Source organism: Podarcis muralis, chromosome 12 (genome assembly GCF_964188315.1).
Source record: "Podarcis muralis chromosome 12, rPodMur119.hap1.1, whole genome shotgun sequence".
Classification (NCBI taxonomy): domain Eukaryota; kingdom Metazoa; phylum Chordata; class Lepidosauria; order Squamata; family Lacertidae; genus Podarcis; species Podarcis muralis.
In genome coordinates, this window is record NC_135666.1 from 5,297,492 (window position 1) to 5,315,347 (window position 17,856).

At 47.9% G+C, this 17,856-nt stretch overlaps 1 protein-coding gene across 2 annotated transcripts in view; it reads right to left on the bottom strand.

Moving 5' to 3' along the window:
• Positions 1-17,579, bottom strand: part of LOC114607579 (D-serine dehydratase-like) — a 33,902-nt gene extending 16,323 nt beyond the window's left edge. Inside the window, exons 1-4 of one of the 2 annotated variants that reach the window (XM_028750905.2) lie at positions 17,473-17,579; positions 15,480-15,628; positions 12,361-12,641; positions 9,802-9,979 (exon numbers count right to left, since the gene is read on the bottom strand). In XM_028750905.2, the coding sequence (XP_028606738.2) occupies positions 9,802-9,979; positions 12,361-12,641; positions 15,480-15,628 (608 nt within the window). In that variant the 5' untranslated portion in view covers positions 17,473-17,579. The remainder of the gene's footprint in view (positions 1-9,801; positions 9,980-12,360; positions 12,642-15,479; positions 15,629-17,472) is intronic. The other variant, XM_028750906.2, reaches the window with a different exon arrangement.
• Between the last annotated feature and the right edge of the window lie 277 nt (positions 17,580-17,856).

Genomic DNA, 17,856 nt, shown 5'->3' on the forward strand with positions numbered 1-17,856 from the left:
ATCCACACGTCCTTCCACAGTGGGGACATTGGTTTCCGGGCAGGAGTTGATCACGGTGTGGGTTTGCCAAGCGTGCCTTCCTCTTAGGACGTTTCTCCCTTGTGTCCTGAGTTCGAGTGTCTTCAGAGCCCATGACACCTTCAGTAAAGGCTGTTCTCCAACTGGAGCGCTCACAGGCCAGTGTTTCCCAGTTGACAGTGTTTATACTACATCTTTTAAGATTTGCCTTGAGACAGTCTTTAAACCTCTTTTGTTGACCACCAGCATTACGCTTTCCCTTTTTAAGTTGGGAATAATTGCTTTGGAAGACAATCATCAGGCATCCGCACAACATGACCAGTCCAACGAAGTTGATGTTGAAGAATCATTGCTTCAACACTGGTGACCTTTGCTTCTGCCAGTACACTGATATTAGTTCGCCTGTCTTCCCAAGTGATGTGTAAAATTTTTCGGAGACACTGTTGATGGAATCTTTCAAGGAGTTGGAGGTGGCGTGGTCCACGTTTCACAAGCACACAGTAAGGTTGGTAGTACAATAGTTTGTCAACAAGCATTTTGGTTTTCCTGCGAATGTCCCGGTCCTCAAACTCTCTGCAGTCTGCAGAATTGGATAGAATTGTGAGCAATAGGCATGCATGCACACGTAATTTTTTATTTGTATCCTGGACTTTCTGCATAATTACAGCATCACAAAAGTAGTCATGTGTCAGGGGTTCAGGAGCAGAGGCGAGGGCAAGGGAGGAAACAGAGAGCGAGGGGGAGGAGTCCGAAGAAAGGATGAGTGATGACGACGACCCGAGATCTCCGAGTCTTTCCAGTGAATCGGAAGATTCACAGAAAGGGGCGCCAGTGGCCAGAGCAAAGGGGGGGCCTAGGGGGACACCCCAGGAGGAAGGGACCAGCGGGGGTTCAGAGGGCAGCAGTTGGAAATCGGGGCCAGCGTCCCCACCAGAGCGCAGTGGAGAGGAAGGACGTCAGGGATCGAGCCCTGGCAGCTCGCAGCAGGGAGGAGGGCATGAGTCAGGAGTGACCACACCCCCATCGGGGAGCGAAGAAACGGTCAAGCGGAAAGTGGAAGGCTGGGCGCGCGCGCCAAGTTCAAATGCACAGGAAGGCGGCGCAGTAAGCAGCCCGGAAAGGGAGCCAGGTCCTAAAGCCCGACGCAAGGAGACAGGAGGGTCCGGGGGGTCAGCGTCAGAGGAGTCCCGGAGGGAGGAGACCACGGGGGGCAGAGGGACCCAGAGAAGGACGGTCAGGCGGAAAAGGTGGAGTAAGGCGAGGATATTAAGTTGGTGTACGAGGGGCGGAGATTCAGACGGAGCTTCGCCGGTCTAGCCATAAGACGTAGAGTTGCACGCAGCAGCTTGGAAATGGAAACTGTAACTCAATAAAGACTTTTATAAAGCGAACGCTGGCTAGCGTGATCCTCTGTGAGCTGGGATCGGAGAGCAGCTCTGACATCATGGAATTGCAGAGTTGGAAGGGACCCCCCAGGTGGGATTCGAACGCACAACCCTGAAATGAAAAGTCTCATTCTCCACCATCTGAGCTAAATAAAACATTTTTTAAAAAAGCACAACCGAACGGAACCATTTCCACACAGATCACAACAAGAGCTAGAACCAAGATACAAAAAATCCAACAGCAAGAACCCTCCAAACATAACCCGGGCCCAGGAGTCTGTACAACAGTCTCAGCTTTTGCAGCTGGAGTCAGTCCACGCCCTGCCTGCCCAGGCCAGGTGGGAAAAGGCTTGTAAGGCAGGGAGATGATACTCCTGAATTACCAGGAAGATGGTTTCTGAATATATGAGACCCGGCACAGAATGCCTGTATACCTGAAGGAGCGTCTCCACCCCCATCGTTCAGCCCGGACACTGAGGTCCAGCTCCGAGGGCCTTCTGGCGGTTCCCTCATTGCGAGAAGTGAGGCTACAGGGAACCAGGCAGAGGGCCTTCTCGGTAGTGGCACTCGCCCTGTGGAACACCCTCCCTTCAGATGTCAAAAAGATAAATAATTACCTGACATTCAGAAGACATCTTAAGGCAGCCCTGTTCAGGGAAGTTTTTAATATGTAACGCTGTACTGTTTTTAACACTGATTGGCAGCCGCCCAGAGTGGCTGGGGAAACTCAGCCAGATGGGCGGGGTATAAATAATAAATTATTATTATTATTATTATTATTATTATTATTATTATTATTATGCCAGCTTTTGAGCAAACCAAGAATCCAGTCCTCAATGAAGGCGAATATTGGAAGAATCAGAACGGATAAAAGAAAGCAATTTTTCTTTTTTCAATTTTTTTTATTGATTTCCCAAAAAATTTAAAGAAACGTACATACATACATACATACATCTTAATTATACTTAATCCAATCTTAGTAACATTATTCAGTGACTTCCTCAAATCCCCCTGGCTGAATTTCAGTGTATATCATTGTAATGTTGGAGGGTACGCTTCCCCAATGCAAAAAATTACTCCACCCTCCCCCCATTCACAGCCATGCGCTAAACCTCCCCAGCCATTCCCTCCTGGGTGTGAACCGGGATCTGGCTTTGTGTGGGTGTGTTTGCAAGTTGCGTTGGCAAACATCAGCCCCAACTTTCCCGGGGCCTTTGAAGAGGTAGCTTCAAAGGCCCTCACCTGAATTCAAAGGCCCTCACCTGAAACTAAGGGAGGAGGAGGAGGAGGGACACAGCATAATATTAGCCGGGTGCCTCGTAAAAGCAAGCCAGAGAGCTGCATTTATGGCCTTTTTAACTGGTGGAGGACATCAAGGGCAGCTGGCTTGTGTGCAGGAGTCCTCTGACCCATAAGCAGGTGGGGGGGGAGAGGGAGATGCCCCCGAGATGCCACCAGGATGGGAGGCAAGCGTAGGGCAGTACAAGGATTAACCCGTAGGACTCGCTGCCACAAGACACAGAGATGACCACGGGGAGACGACGATCGATGGCCACTAGCCATTTTGTAAACAAAATCTGTCCTTTTCCCCTTACAGGGTATCCAAGAGCCCATATAGAGTCCTAACATAGGTTCCCTATTGGTAGGAGAAAATAACAGAGGCCAACCAGAGAATATTGAGAAGCAAAGCAGCTAGTAAGCCTGATCTTTATTGATCTGTTGCAACAGGGTGCTCCCCTCACACACAGGAAAGGAGGAGGAACACAGAACAATGGCGCACAAGACTTTTGAAATTGCCACCCTGTAGATCAAGACCACCCTCAGGAACATCATACATACATCACAGAAGGGGTGTAGCTCAAGACCCCCCCCCCGCAGATACATCATACCGTGTCCGACTCTTCGTGACCCCCTGGACCGGAGCACACCAGGCACTTCTGTCTTCCACTGCCTCCCACAGTTTAGTCAAACTCATGCTGGTAGCTTCAAGAACACTGTCCCACCATCTCGTCCTCTGTCGTTCCCTTCTCCTTGTGCCCTCCATCTTTCCCAACATCAGGGTCTTTTCCAGGGAGTCTTCTCTTCTCATGAGGTGGCCAAAGTATGTGAGCCTCAGCTTCAGGATCTGTCCTTCCAGTGAGCACTCAGGGCTGATTTCCTTCAGAATGGAGAGGTTTGGTCTTCTTGCAGTCCATGGGACTCTCAAGAGTCTCCTCCAGCACCAGAATTCAAAAGCATCCATTTTTCGGCGATCAGCCTTCTTGATGGTCCAGCTCTCACTTCCATACATCACTACTGGGAAAACCATAGCTTGAACTATATGGACCTTTGTCGGCAAGGTGATGTCTCTGCTTTTTAAGATGCTGTCTAGGTTTGTCATTGCTTTTCTCCCAAGAAGCAGGCGTCTTTTAATTTCGTGGCTGCTGTCACCATCTGCAGTGATCATGGATCCCAAGAAAGTAAAATCTCTCACTGCCTCCATTTCTTCCCCTTCTATTTGCCAGGAGGTGATGGGCCCAGTGGCCATGATCTTCGTTTTTTTGATGTTGAGCTTCAGACCATATTTTGTGCTCTCCTCTTTCACCCTCATTAAAAGGTTCTTTAATTCCTCCTCAGTTTCTGCCATCAAGGTTGTGTCATCTGCATATCTGAGGTTGTTGATATTTCTTCCGGCAATCTTAATTCCAGCTCGGGATTCATCCAGCCCAGCCTTTCGCATGATGAATTCTACATATAAGTTAAATAAGCAGGGAGACAATATACAGCCTTGTTGTATTCCTTTCCCCATTTTGAATCAATCCCCTTCATGGATCACTGCCTTGCCGTGGCGAAGGGGCTTGAATAACTCAGAGAAGCTATGAGCTATGTCGTGCAGGGTCACCCAAGATGGACAGGTCATAGTGGAGAGTTTTGACCAAACGTGATCCACCTGGAGAAGGAACCGGCAAGCCAATCCAGTATCCTTGCCAAGAAAACTCCATGGACAAAGACAACAGGCACTTTTCCTTAGGACGTCCCTATTTTCACTGGAGAAAAGTTGGAGGGTATGGAGTTATCCAAACCCCGAGCCATCTGAAGGCAATCCTGTATGGGGAAGTTTTGGGTTTTTTAACGTTTAATTTTTTTATTTTTATTTTTATTTTTTTTTAAGGCAGCCCTGCATCAGGTAGGTTTTAATGTCTGACATTTTATTATGTTTTTATACATACTGGAAGCCGCCCAGGGTAGCTTTTTATATATGTTGGAAGCTTCCCAGAGTGGCTGGGGCAACTCAGTTAGATGTGTGGGGTATAAGTAGCAAAAATTATCATGACAGAACAGGACATCCCTGTTTTCATCAGATAAATGTTGGAGGGTATGGTAGGATGCCCCTATTTTCACAGGGGAAATTTTGGAGGGTATGGAGTTATCTGACCCCCGACCTGTCTGAAGGCAATCCTGTATGGGGAAGTTTGGGGTTTTTTTAACGTTTAATTATGTCTTTTATATATATGTTGGAAGCTGCCCAGAGCGGCTGGGGCAACCCAGTAAGATGTGTGGGGTATAAACAGCAAAAATTATTGTTTTGGAACGGGACATCCCTGTTTTCACCAGAGAAATGTTGGAGGGTACGCTGTCCCATTTGATTGCTCTGAGTTCCCATCACATCAAAGCTCACATCAAAGGCTCTGAACTTTTTTATTTTATTTTTATTTTTTTTTAAGGCAGCCCTGTATCGGGTAGGTTTTAATGTCTGACATTTTATTATGTTTTTATACATACTGGAAGCCACCCAGGGTAGCTTTTTATATATGTTGGAAGCTTCCCAGAGTGGCTGGGGCAGCCCAGTAAGTTGTGTGGGGTATAAGTAGCAAAAATTATCATGACAGAACGGGACGTCCCTGTTTTCATCAGATAAATGTTGGAGGGTATGGTAGGATGCCCCTATTTTCACAGGGGAAATTTTGGAGGGTATGGAGTTATCTGACCCCCGACCTGTCTGAAGGCAATCCTGTATGGGGAAGTTTGGGGTTTTTTTAATGTTTAATTATGTCTTTTATATATATGTTGGAAGCTGCCCAGAGCGGCTGGGGCAACCCAGTAAGAAGTGTGGGGTATAAACAGCAAAAATTATTGTTTTGGAACGGGACATCCCTGTTTTCACCAGAGAAATGTTGGAGGGTACGCTGTCCCACCTGATTGCTCTGAGTTCCCATCACATCAAAGCTCACATCAAAGGCTCTGAACTTAGGCTGGAAAAGGAGGTGCGTTCTGGAGGACGGTGGTCTCTCCGGCGAATCCCCCTCTTTCTCGTCTGCTTTGCATGTGGGTGATTTAAAGGCCTGGCCTGGAAAGTATTGTGTCTGCAACCCCCCCCCCTTGCTTTATTCTCCTCTCCCCCCCCCCCACTCCGCCATCCCTCCTCCTGCCCCTAAAACTGTGTTCCACTTCCTGCCTGCAACTAATCTGAACCTCCACGGAAACATCTGAGAGGAATTTGCCCCAATAAAACAGGAAACTTTCTCATACCCTCGCAAAGAGAGGGAGAGAGAGAGGGAGAGAACATTGGAAGACGTTCCGGCGAAAGAGGAGTGGAATTTAAAACTACGGGACTTGTACGGAGGCGGCAAAATGGACGGCAAAAATAAGAGACCCAAAAGACAAAAACGTTCGTGGAAGAGCAGAGAAGCTTTTCGGATTATCTGGGGAAATATGACAGCCAAAGGAAATCGCAGGCAGGCGGGAAATATAGGCAAAGGAACGAGAACGATAAGGGAATGTAATTAGGATATATGTTAATAAGTACTACGTTTAAGATCTTTATTTGAACATCATGGAAGTTAAGAATGGGGAGTCAAAATGCTACGTGAATATTGTATGGAAACAACAATATTTGTTAAGCTGTATTATTATTATTTGTTAAATTTCATAGAATCAGAATCATAGAGTTGGAATAGACCACAAGGGCCATCGAGTCCAACCCCCTGCCAAGCAGGAAACACCATCAGAGCACTCCTGACATATGGTTGTCAAGCCTCTGCTTCAAGACCTCCAAAGAAGGAGACTCCACCACACTCCTTGGCAGCAAATTCCACTGTCAAACAGCTCTTACTGTCAGGAAGTTCTTCCTAATGTTTAGGTGGAATCTTCTTTCTTGTAGTTTGGATCCATTGCTCCGTGTCCGCTTCTCTGGAGCAGCAGAAAACAACCTTTCTCCCTCCTCTATATGACATCCTTTTATATATTTGAACATGGCTATCATATCACCCCTTAACCTCCTCTTCTCCAGGCTAAACATGCCCAGCTCCCTTAGCCGTTCCTCATAAGGCATCGTTTCCAGGCCTTTGACCATTTTGGTTGCCCTCCTCTGGACACGTTCCAGTTTGTCAGTGTCCTTCTTGAACTGTGGTGCCCAGAACTGGACACAGTACTCCAGGTGAGGTCTGACCAGAGCAGAATACAGTGGCACTATTACTTCCCTTGATCTAGATGCTATACTCCTATTGATGAGGCCCAGAATTGCATTGGCTTTTTTAGCTGCCGCGTCACATTGTTGGCTCATGTCAAGTTTGTGGTCAACCAAGACTCCTAGATCCTTTTCACACGTACTGCTCTCAAGCCAGGTGTCACCCGTCTTGTATTTGTGCCTCTCATTTTTTTTGCCCAAGTGCAATACTTTACATTTCTCCCTGTGAAAGTTCATCTTGTTTGTTTTGGCCCAGTTCTCTAATCTGTCAAGGTCGTTTTGAAGTGTGATCCTGTCCTCTGGGGTGTTAGCCACCCCTCCCAGTTTGGTGTCATCTGCAGATTTGATCAGGATGCCCTTGAGTCCATCATCCAAGTCGTTGATAAAGATGTTGAATAAGACCGGGCCCAGGACAGAACCCTGTGGCACCCCACTAGTCACTCTTCTCCAGGATGAAGAGGAACCATTGATGAGCACCCTTTGGGTTCGGTCAGTCAGCCAGTTACAAATCCACTGATTTTTTGCATACCAACCTATACCTGCAGATCTCAGAGCGGTTGACAGCATAAAATGCAATATAAAAAACACACAATGAAAACCAAAACAGACTTAGTTGTTTCTGCTATGGACCATAAGGGACCATTGATGCTGAAAGCCCACTGCCCCCTAGTGGCCACATGGGGGAGGAAGCACACAAAATCCACCTCTTTTTATAATAAAAATAAAAATACTGTACACAGAATTCTACGGGGATCCTGAAGGCCATGTAGCCAAACCCCCTGCAATGCAGGAATCTCCTTGCCCAACACGGGTTCGATTCCGTGACCCTGAGATTAAGAGCCTCGTGCTCTACCAACTCAGCTATTTGTAGTCGCACACTTGTGTTAAAGAATGCAATCAAAGAGCGTTAACATGTGGAATCCTAAGGTTGGGATTGCGAACTCTACAGTTCTATGATTCTATAGGATCACAGGATCCCGCTGCCTTGTCATGCCTGCTAGCCTGTATTGGACCGGATCCTGGGCGCCCTTGTTTGACTGTTCCAGATCTGGCCAGCTGCTCCCCTTGCTCTGCGAAACTAGGGCAAGACAGGGTTTGGGGCCAACTCAGCCACGGCAGCTCCTAGTGGCTCAAAGCCAGAGTGGTGGAAGTATATCAGACTTGAGTTCGAATCCTCCTTCAGTGCTGAAGCTCACTGGGTGACCTTGGTAATCGAAGCGAGAGATACTGCAATGCGCTCTACGTGGGGCTACCTTTGAAGGTGACCCGGAAACTACAACTAATCCAGAATGTGGCACCCAGACTGGTGACTGGGAGCGGCCACTGAGACCACATAACACCGGTCCTAAAAGACCTACATTGGCTCCCAGGACGTTTCCGAGCACAATTCAAAGTGTTGGTGCTGACCTTTCAAGCCCTAAATGGCCCAGTATACCTGAAGGAGCGTATACCCCCATCGTTCTGCCTGGACACTGGGGTCCAGCTCCGAGGGCCTTCTGGCGGTTCCCTCTCTGTGAGAAGCCAAGTTACAGGTAACCAGGCAGAGGGCCTTCTCAGTGGTGGCGCCCACCCTGTGGAACGCCCTCCCACCAGATGTCAAAGAGAACAACAACTACCAGACTTTTAGAAGACACCTGAAGGCAGCCCTGTTTAGGGAAGCTTTTAATGTTTAAGAGACCACTGCATTTTAATACTTTGTTGGAAGCCGCCCAGAGTGGCTGGGGAGACCCAGCCAGATGGGCGGGGTATAAATAATAAATTATTATTATTACAGTGGTACCTCAGGATGCGAACGGGATCCCTTCCGGAGCCCCGTTCGCATCCTGAACGCAACGTAAGCAGCGACGACGCGTCTGCGTGGGTCACGTTTTGCCGCTTCTGCGCATGCGCGTGACGTCATCTTGAGCGTCTGCGCATGCGTGAGTGGCGAGACCTGGAAGTAACGCACTCCGTTACTTCCAGGTTGCTGCGGAGTGCAACTCGAATGTGCTCAACCCGGAGCACATTCAACCCGAGGTAAGACTGTATTATTATTATTATTATTATTATTATTATTATTATTATTATTATTACAGTGGTGCCCCGCAAGACGAATGCCTCGCAAGACGGAAAACCCGCTAGACGAAAGGGTTTTCCGTTTTGGAGGCGCTTCGCCAAACGAATTTCCCTATGGGCTTCCTTCGCAAGACAAAAGCCCATAGGGAAATCTCCGTGACAGCGGGGAAGCGCAGCGCGTCTTCCCCACTGTCCTCGGACCTTCTCCCCGCGCCAGGCTTCGGAAGGCTGCTCCGAAGCCTGGCAGGGGGGGCGGAGACCTGGGAGGCAGGCAGGGGGGACAAAGACTTTTGCCCCCCGCCTGCCTTCAGAAGAGGTCCAGGACCTCTTCTGAAGGCAGGCGGGGGGCAAAAGTCTTCGTCCCCCCTGCCTGCCTTCCCAGGGGCTTTTAAATCGCCCCGGACAGCGGAGGCTTCGCTGCCACCCGCCAGCATTTTAAGATCGCCCCGGGACAGCGGAGAAGTCCTCCGCTGTCCCAGGGTTTTTTAAAATGCTGGGGGTGGGAAGAAAAGCCCTTGGTTCCCCCCCCCCAGCCTTCAGAAGAGGTCGGGGGACAGACTGTCCCCGGACCTGGTCTGAAGTCGGTTTCCATAGGAACGCATTGATTGATTTTCAATGCATTCCTATGGGAAACCGTGCATCGCAAGACGAAAAACTCGCAAGAAGAAAAAACTTGCGGAACGAATTAATTTCGTCTTGCGAGGCACCACTGTATTATTATTATTATTATTAAGCCAGCCGTTGCGTCTCAGTTTGACCTACCTCACAGGCTTGTTGTGGGGACTAAATAAACAGTGTACGTTGCCTTGAGCTCCATGTAGGGGAAAAGGTGGGATATTTAAAGCTGCAAATAAATAAATATATACTGCAAACGAATGAAGGCTGAAAAGCACTCACTGCTCCATGAACTTCAGGGTCAACACAGTGGTGGTGCGAGCCACAGCCTGGATTTCGGACGCTCCGTGGCAGCTGTAGGAATTGCCGCAGTGTGCGTATATCCCTGCCAGTTCGGTGGCCCCTTCTGCGATGGCCTTGGCGAGCTCGAGGGCAGCGGGGTCCGAATGCCTCAGGCCGGCTGGAATTAAAGCGGAGAAAAAGGGATGGGAGAGGTAAGGCACACAAGTTTTCTGGCTGGTGCCCGTTGGGACTTGATAGGGCGGAAAGCAAAATATGGCAAGTTCTTAAAGAAAAGGGAGTGCCTGATCACCTCATCTGTCTCCTGAGAAATCTCTATGTGGGACAAGAAGCTACAGTTCGAACTGGATATGGAACAACTGATTGGTTCAAAATTGGGAAATATACAAGGCTGCATATTGTCTCCCTGCTTATTATATGCAGAATTCATCATGCGAAAGGCTGTGCTGGATGAATCCCAAGCAGGAATTAAGATTGCCGGAAGAAATATCAACAACCTCAGATATGCAGATGACACAACCTTGATGGCAGAAAGTGAGGAGGAATTAAAGAACCTTTTAATGAGGGTGAAAGAGGAGAGTGCAAAATATGGCCCGAAGCTCAACATTAAAAAAACGAAGATCATGGCCACTGGTCCCATCACCTCCTGGCAAATAGAAGGGGAAGAAATGGAGGCAGTGAGAGATTTTACTTTCTTGGGTTCCATGATCACTGCAGATGGTGACAGCAGTCACGAAATTGAAAGACGCCTGCTTCTTGGGAGAAAAGCGATGACAAACCTAGACAGCATCTTAAAAAGCAGAGACATCACCTTGCCAACAAAGATCCGTATAGTTAAAGTTGTGGTTTTCCCAGTAGTGATGTATGGAAGTGAGAGCTGGGCCATAAAGAAGGCTGATCGCCGAAGAATGGATGCTTTTGAATTCTGGTGCTGGAGGAGACTCTTGAGAGTCCCATGGACTGCAAGAAGATCAAACCTCTCCATTCTGAAGGAAATCAGCCCTGAGTGCTCCCTGGACGGACAGATCCTGAAGCTGAGGCTCCAGTACTTTGGCCACCTCATGAGAAGAGAAGACTCCCTGGAAAAGACCCTGATGTTGGGAAAGATGGAGGGCACAAGGAGAAGGGGACGACAGAGGACGAGATGGTTGGATAATGTTCTCGAAGCTACCAGCATGAGTTTGACCAAACTGCGGGAGGCAGTGGAAGACAGGAGGGCCTGGCGTGCTCTGGTCCAGGGGGTCATGAAGAGTCAGACACGACTAAACGACTAAACAACAACATCCACAAGGGGGCGCCACAGAGCCAACAATTGCAGGAGTTGCGGCCAATGGCCACTGGAGGCAAATCGTCCCATTTTGCTTCCATCCTCCTCCCAGCTGAGTTCCACAAGCAGCAGCAAGGAGGAGGAAGCTGTGGCTCCGCCCCTTGTATCCAAGCCCCGCCCCAAACCCCCAGGCTCCACCTTGCACGGGGAGTCCATAGAATCATAGAGCTGGAAGGGAGAATCATCTAGTCCCTTCCCCCAGCAATGCAAGGATGTTTTGCCCAACATGGGGATTGACCCACACAACCCTGAGATTAAGAAACTCCTGCAAACTTTTCCAGCAGGGGGCCGGTCCACTGTCCCTCAGACCTTGTGGGAAGCTGGACTATATTTTGAAAAAGAAATATGAACGAATTCCTACGCCCCACAAATAACCCAGAGATGCATTTTAAATAAAAGGACACATTCTACACATGTAAAAACACCAGGCAGGCCCCACAAATAACCCAGAGATGTGTTTTATACAAAAGGACACATTCTACTCATATAAAAACACCAGGCAGATGTATTTGGACCGACGAGACCAAAGTGAAGATGTTTGGCCATAATGCACAGTGCCACGTTTAGCAAAAACCAAACACAGCATATTAGCACAAGCACAATAGTGGAGAGGTGATGATTTGGGCTTGTTTTGCAGCCCCAGGACCTGGGAACCTTGCAGACATTGAGTCAACCATGAACTCCTTTGTATACCAAAGTATTCTAGAGTCAAATGTGAAGCCATCTTTCCGACAGCTAAAGGTTGGCCGAAAGCTTGTAGTATTAAGTTAAAGGTAAAGGGACCCCTGACCATTAGGTCCAGTCACGGTCGACTCTGGGGTTGCGGCGCTCATCTCGCTTTACTGGCCGAGGGAGCCGGCGTACAGCTTCCAGGTCATGTGGCCAGCATGACTGAGCCGCTTCTGGCGAATCAGAGCAGCGCACGGAAACGCCGTTTACCTTCCCGCTGGAGCGATACCTATTTATCTACTTGCACTTTGACGTGCTTTCGAACTGCTAGGTTGGCAGGAGCAGGAACCGAGCAACGGGAGCTCACCCCGTCACGAGGATTCGAACCGCCTACCTTCTGATCGGTAAGTCCTAGGCTCTGTGGTTTAACCCACAGCGCCACCCGCATCCCTAGTATTAAGTTCTGCGCCCTCAAATGAGATGCCCTGCACCAGCCACCCTGGCAGAGCGGGTGCTGGCCTGCCCCCGGCAAGAGCCCCCGGTACCTCGGTGGTTTTCGCAGTCGATCTTCAGCCACACTTTCCAGCGTTTCCCATGGCTCAAGGGCCTCTTCTTCAGGAGGGACAGCGCCGCGTGGCTGTCCACGAGGACATGGAAGGCATCTAGCCTCTCGGCCAAGGCTGCACACTCTTCCACCTTGTCAAAAGGCAGAGGGTAGGCGTAGAGGATGTCGTCAAAGCCACCATCGGCGAAGAATCGGCCCTCGGCCAATGTGGACACCACAATCTTCCTCAGGGTGCCTCCGGTCATGAGACTTCCACCCTCCCTGAGGGAAGAACCCAATTATGATTATTATGTATATTCATTTCCCCCTATAATATTCACAATTTAAAGTACAGTTGTACCTTGGTTCTCAAACGCCTTGGTACTCAAACAACATGGAACCCAAATACTGCAAACCCGGAAGTAAGTGTTCCGGTTTGCAAACGTTTTTCAGAAGCCGAACGTGCTCTATTTTGAGTGTTACGCTTCCGATTTGAGTGCCACACTTCCATTTTGAATGTTATGCTGAGGTCTGTCTGTTTTTCCTCTTTATTTTGCGTTTTTGTTTTTCTGACTGTGTGGAGCCCAGTTCAGCTACTGATGGATTGATTGTGTGACTGCAGTACATTGCTTATTGCTTTCATTTTATGGATCAATGGTCTTGTTAGAGAGTAAAATTCATGTGAAATTGCTGTTTTAGGGGTTGTTTTTAAAAGTCTGGAATGGATTAATCCATTTTGCATTACTTTCTATGGGAAACCACGCCTTGGTTTTGGAATGCTTTGGTTTTGGAACGGACTTCCAAAATGGATTAAGTTTGAGAACTGTACTCATTTTTACATCCTTAAGGTATCAGTGACTTCCCTTCTACTCTTTCCATGCATACTCCACACACACTCCCAAGCAGCTCCGGGCCCTGGCAACCCACGTTACACCACTGCCATAAACTGTATCCGCAAAACCATAAAGGCTTTTCTCCGTCGAAATTGACTGGGAAGATTAGACACCAAGAAGACAAAAAAAAATAGGAATGAATGGATTAACTTTACAGAATATAGGAACGGGCATTGCAAACATTTAAAAATGTTAGTAGGATTGGATTAGCACTTGTAATATAATTTGATAAAGGGTATTGGAAAAGGGACGTGGGACGTGAGTGGCGCTGTGGGTTAAACCACAGAGCCTAGAACTTGCCGATCAGAAGGTCGGCGGTTCGAATCCCCGCGACGGGGTGAGCTCCCGTTGCTCAGTCCCTGCTCCTGCCCACCTAGCAGTTCGAAAGCACCTCAAAATGCAAGTAGATAAATAGGTACCACTCCGGCGTTACCGTGCGCTGCTCTGGTTCTCCAGAAGCGGCTTAGTCATGCTGGCCACATGACCTGGAAGCTGTACGCCGGCTCCCTCGGCCAAGAAAGCGAGATTAGCGCCGCAACCCCAGAGTTGGCCATGACTGGACCTAATGGTCAGGGGTCCATTTACCTTTACCTATTGAAAAAGGAGACTTAATAGATTGGATAAAAGGATAGAAATGCAATAAATCCTTGGGAATTTCCTTCTCAGGCGGCAACACAATGCGGAACCTATCCTTTCTCCTACACATGAGAGATCAATTACCAAGTCAGTTCGGGAAACCCAGACAAGGAATCCACAGACTGCTCAGACCGTCTCCCAGCAGATTAGCAAAATGTGGAACAGATCTGGCGACTCAAGATACAAAATTCCTGCAAAAAAGCAAGGGGCAGGGTGGCGATGGCCTTTGGGCTATAAAAGGATGATTATAAACAAATTATAGGGCAGTGGCGTAGCGTGGGTTGTCAGCACCCGGGGCAAGGCAAGTAATTTGCGCCCCCTAACCCGTGGATTTGCGCCCCCTAACCCATGGATTTGCGCCCCCTAACCTGTGGATTTGCCCTAACCCCAGATGTTGCGCCCGGTGCGGCCGGCCCCCCCTGCACCCCCCACGCTACGCCACTGTTATAGGGTAATATGTGAAGACTGAGGGGAAAGCTTTGCAAAGTTTGGAGCAGATTTCAAGCCATAGGTGCGGGATTTCGATATCCGGTTCCTTTTTCAGGATTCGGAATTCGATTTACAGTGGTACGTTGGTTCTCAAGCTTAATTCGTTCCGGAAGTCCGTTCCAAAACCAAAGCATTCCGAAACCAAGGCGCGCTGTAATGCGAAACGGATTAATCCGTTCCAGATTTTTAAAAACCCCTAAAACAGAAATTTAACATGGATTTTACAATCTAACGAGACCACTGATCCATAAAATGAAAGCAATAAACAATGTATTGCAGTCACACAATCAATCAATCAATCAGTAGCTGAACTGGGTTCCACACAATCACAAAAACAAAACGAAAAAGAGCCACAAAAACACAAAATACATAGCAAAAACAGGCAGACCTCAGCATAACACTCAAAATGGAAGCGTGATATCCAAATCGGAAGCGTAACACTCAAAACGGAGCACGTTTGGCTTCCAAAAAAAGTTCGCAAACCGGAACACATACTTCCGGGTTTGCGGTGCTTGTGTTCCAAGTTGTTTGAGTACCAAGGCGTTTGAGAACCAAGTTATCACAAAAATGGAAGCAAGAAGAATTACTGACAAAAGAAGAATGGAGGATGAAATTGATGGACTATTCAGAATTGGATAAACTAACCGGCAGAATTCGAAACCTGCGGGGCCAGAGATTCACAGAAGACTGGTGTAAATTTACGTACTATTTGAAAAGTAATTGTGATGACCAGATTACGTTTGTAGGTTTGCAAGAAGTTTTGTGAGGTAAATTATTTGAATTATTGCAAAAATGGTTAAAGAGGTGGATTGTGAGTTAAGATAATTAAAGGCAATAGGAATTTAAGAAATGCAGAAGAAATGATAAAAATGGTGGCTCATCAAAGGTGCTGATGGAAGTCCAAAAAGATTGTATAAGATGTGAAGTTCTGTGGAATGTATAATAATTGGTATGTTGAAGTTAATAAAAAATATGTATATAAAAAAAGAGAACCAAGGTACCACTGTACTTGACCTGCCAAATTGCAAGCGAGATGGTAATGTGATCTCTCTCTCCGCCTCGCCTGTAATTTATTATTACAATCCAATATGACGCCACTCACAGCGTTTTGTGGGTTTTCATGTGGGGCCTCAAGACCACGCCCAGGGCCTTGCAGCGGTCCCTCATTTTCTCGGCATTCCTCTTCGCCGTGTCCAGGTCCACGGTGAACGCCGGGCTTGGCAGCTCTCCCACCGGTCTTCCAGTCCACATCTGTCAGGAGGAGAAACTTGGCAGAAGACCCGCGCGAATGGCACAAAGGATACTTAAAGGTAAAGGTAAAGGGACCCCTGACCATTAGGTCCAGTTGCGGACGACTCTGGGGTTGCGGCGCTCGTCTCGCTTTACTGGCCGAGGGAGCCGGCGTACAGCTTCCGGGTCATGTGGCCAGCATGACTAGGCCACTTCTGGCGAAACCAGAGCAGCGCACGGAAACACCGTCTACCTTCCCGCCAGAGCAGTACCTATTTATCTACTTGCACTGGTGTGCTTTCAAACTGCTAGGTTGGCAGGAGCTGGGACAGAGCAACGGGAGCTCACTCCATTGCGGGGATTCAAACCGCCGACCTGCTGATCGGCAAGCCCTAGGCTCTGTGGTTTAACCCACAGTGCAGCACCCAAATGGAAAGCTCAGCTGGTGCTATCAGAGCGTGGTGGCAATAACCCCAAGGTTGCAGCTATCACCAGATCCTGGTTTAATGTCTGACCTGCCTGCCGATGGCCAATGCCTCCTTCCTGACATGCAAGGTCTAAACCCAGAGCTGGGAATTGTTGGCCATCAAGGTGATGCGGAACTACAACTCCCATCAACCCTAGCAGGCATGGCTAGTGGTCAGGGATGATGGGAGCTGTAGTTTAGCAGAATCAGCCTGCATAGCTTAGAGCAGTGGTTCTCAACCTGTGTGTGCCCAGATGTTGTTGGACTACAACTCCCATCATCCCTGAGCTCTGGCCTTGCTAGCTAGGAGTGATGGGAGTTGTAGTTGAACCACATCTGGGGACCCACGGGTTGAGAAAGGCTGGCTTAGAGCGTGGCGCTGATAACGACAAGGTTGCAGGTTTGATCCCATTTGGGACAGCTGCATATTCTTGCATTGCAGAGGTCCCGTTAGCTGGTCCCGTTAGCTAGCGATGATGGGAATTGTAGTCCCAAAAGAGCTGGAGGGCCAAGTTTGGCCATCACTGATCTAATCAATGCAAACCTGTGGCAATCTTTTGCCCAACATAGCCTATTAGCCACTGGGCAACCCAGCCAGATGGGCGGGGTATAAATAATAAAATTATAATTAAAATTATGTTGGGTGCCCACCAACTCGTCTCCTCCACCTTGGGAGACAAGGGATGCATCCGTATCATCTCGTGTCTCTGATCTTTGAGAAGACACAAAAATCTTATCGGAAAACTCTCCTGACGATCTTGTTCTCTGAACCCCAGTGCAAAGGAGAAGAAGGGCACGAAAGAACAGTGGCAAGAAAAACTGGTGACTTATGCAGAACTGGCGAAATTGACATACAAACTGCGAGACAAGGACAACTGGGACTTTAAGGAAGAATGGGCGCTTTTTACAAATTATCTAAAAAGACAACAAAATGAACTGGAACTCCTTGGCAGGGTTTGAATAAACATACACAAATTTATTGGTTGATAACCTGATAAGATAGATAATGTAAGGATATGTACAAGTTTATAACATGCAGAGAATAATATGTGCTACGAAATCAGAGAGAGGAGCTGAGGGAAGTCGGGGGGGGGAAAATAATGAATATGGTATATTTTGAAATTTTTGTTTTGCTGAAATTGTGAATAAAAATATTTTAAAAACAAAAACAAAGGACAGGAAGGGATCTTGAAAGAGACCAAGAGAACAGTCGGACAGCACAATAGAATTCTTGGCTACTTCAGGGGAACAGACAATTTTGCATTTAAGGCTCAATGAAAAGGAAGGGAAATTTATCCTTCTGCAACAAGAAATGGAAGGTTTTCCTTTTGCCTGCCGGCCTGTCTCGAGACACTTAAGGAAACGGAATGAAATCTTAATTTGGAAAGAATAAGTGTACCTCTTAGCAGAGTTGCTTTTGCTCAGATCCAGCTGCTCTTGAGTTGGAGTAAAGTCCACTTTTGCAGCACAGAGACAGCTGGTGCCTGATCAGGGCTGAGGTCATATGACATGGGGGGGCGGGACATTGGGGGTGTGTTGGCTTTGCCGGAAGCCCCATTGGCTTAGCCAAAGGGGGTGCAAAAACCATCTCTGCTTCCTATTGAATTAAGCGCTTGCCACTCCAAAAACAAAACACAAAAACCGATACAAGTTCATGCAAAAAACCAACTCTAACGCTTGCATGTCTGTGCACGGGTCAAAAGACATTTTGCAAAACCCAAGAAAGAAAAAGAACTTTGTTTTTGTTTTTTTAAATGAGGAAATGTTTAATGCATACTTTGCA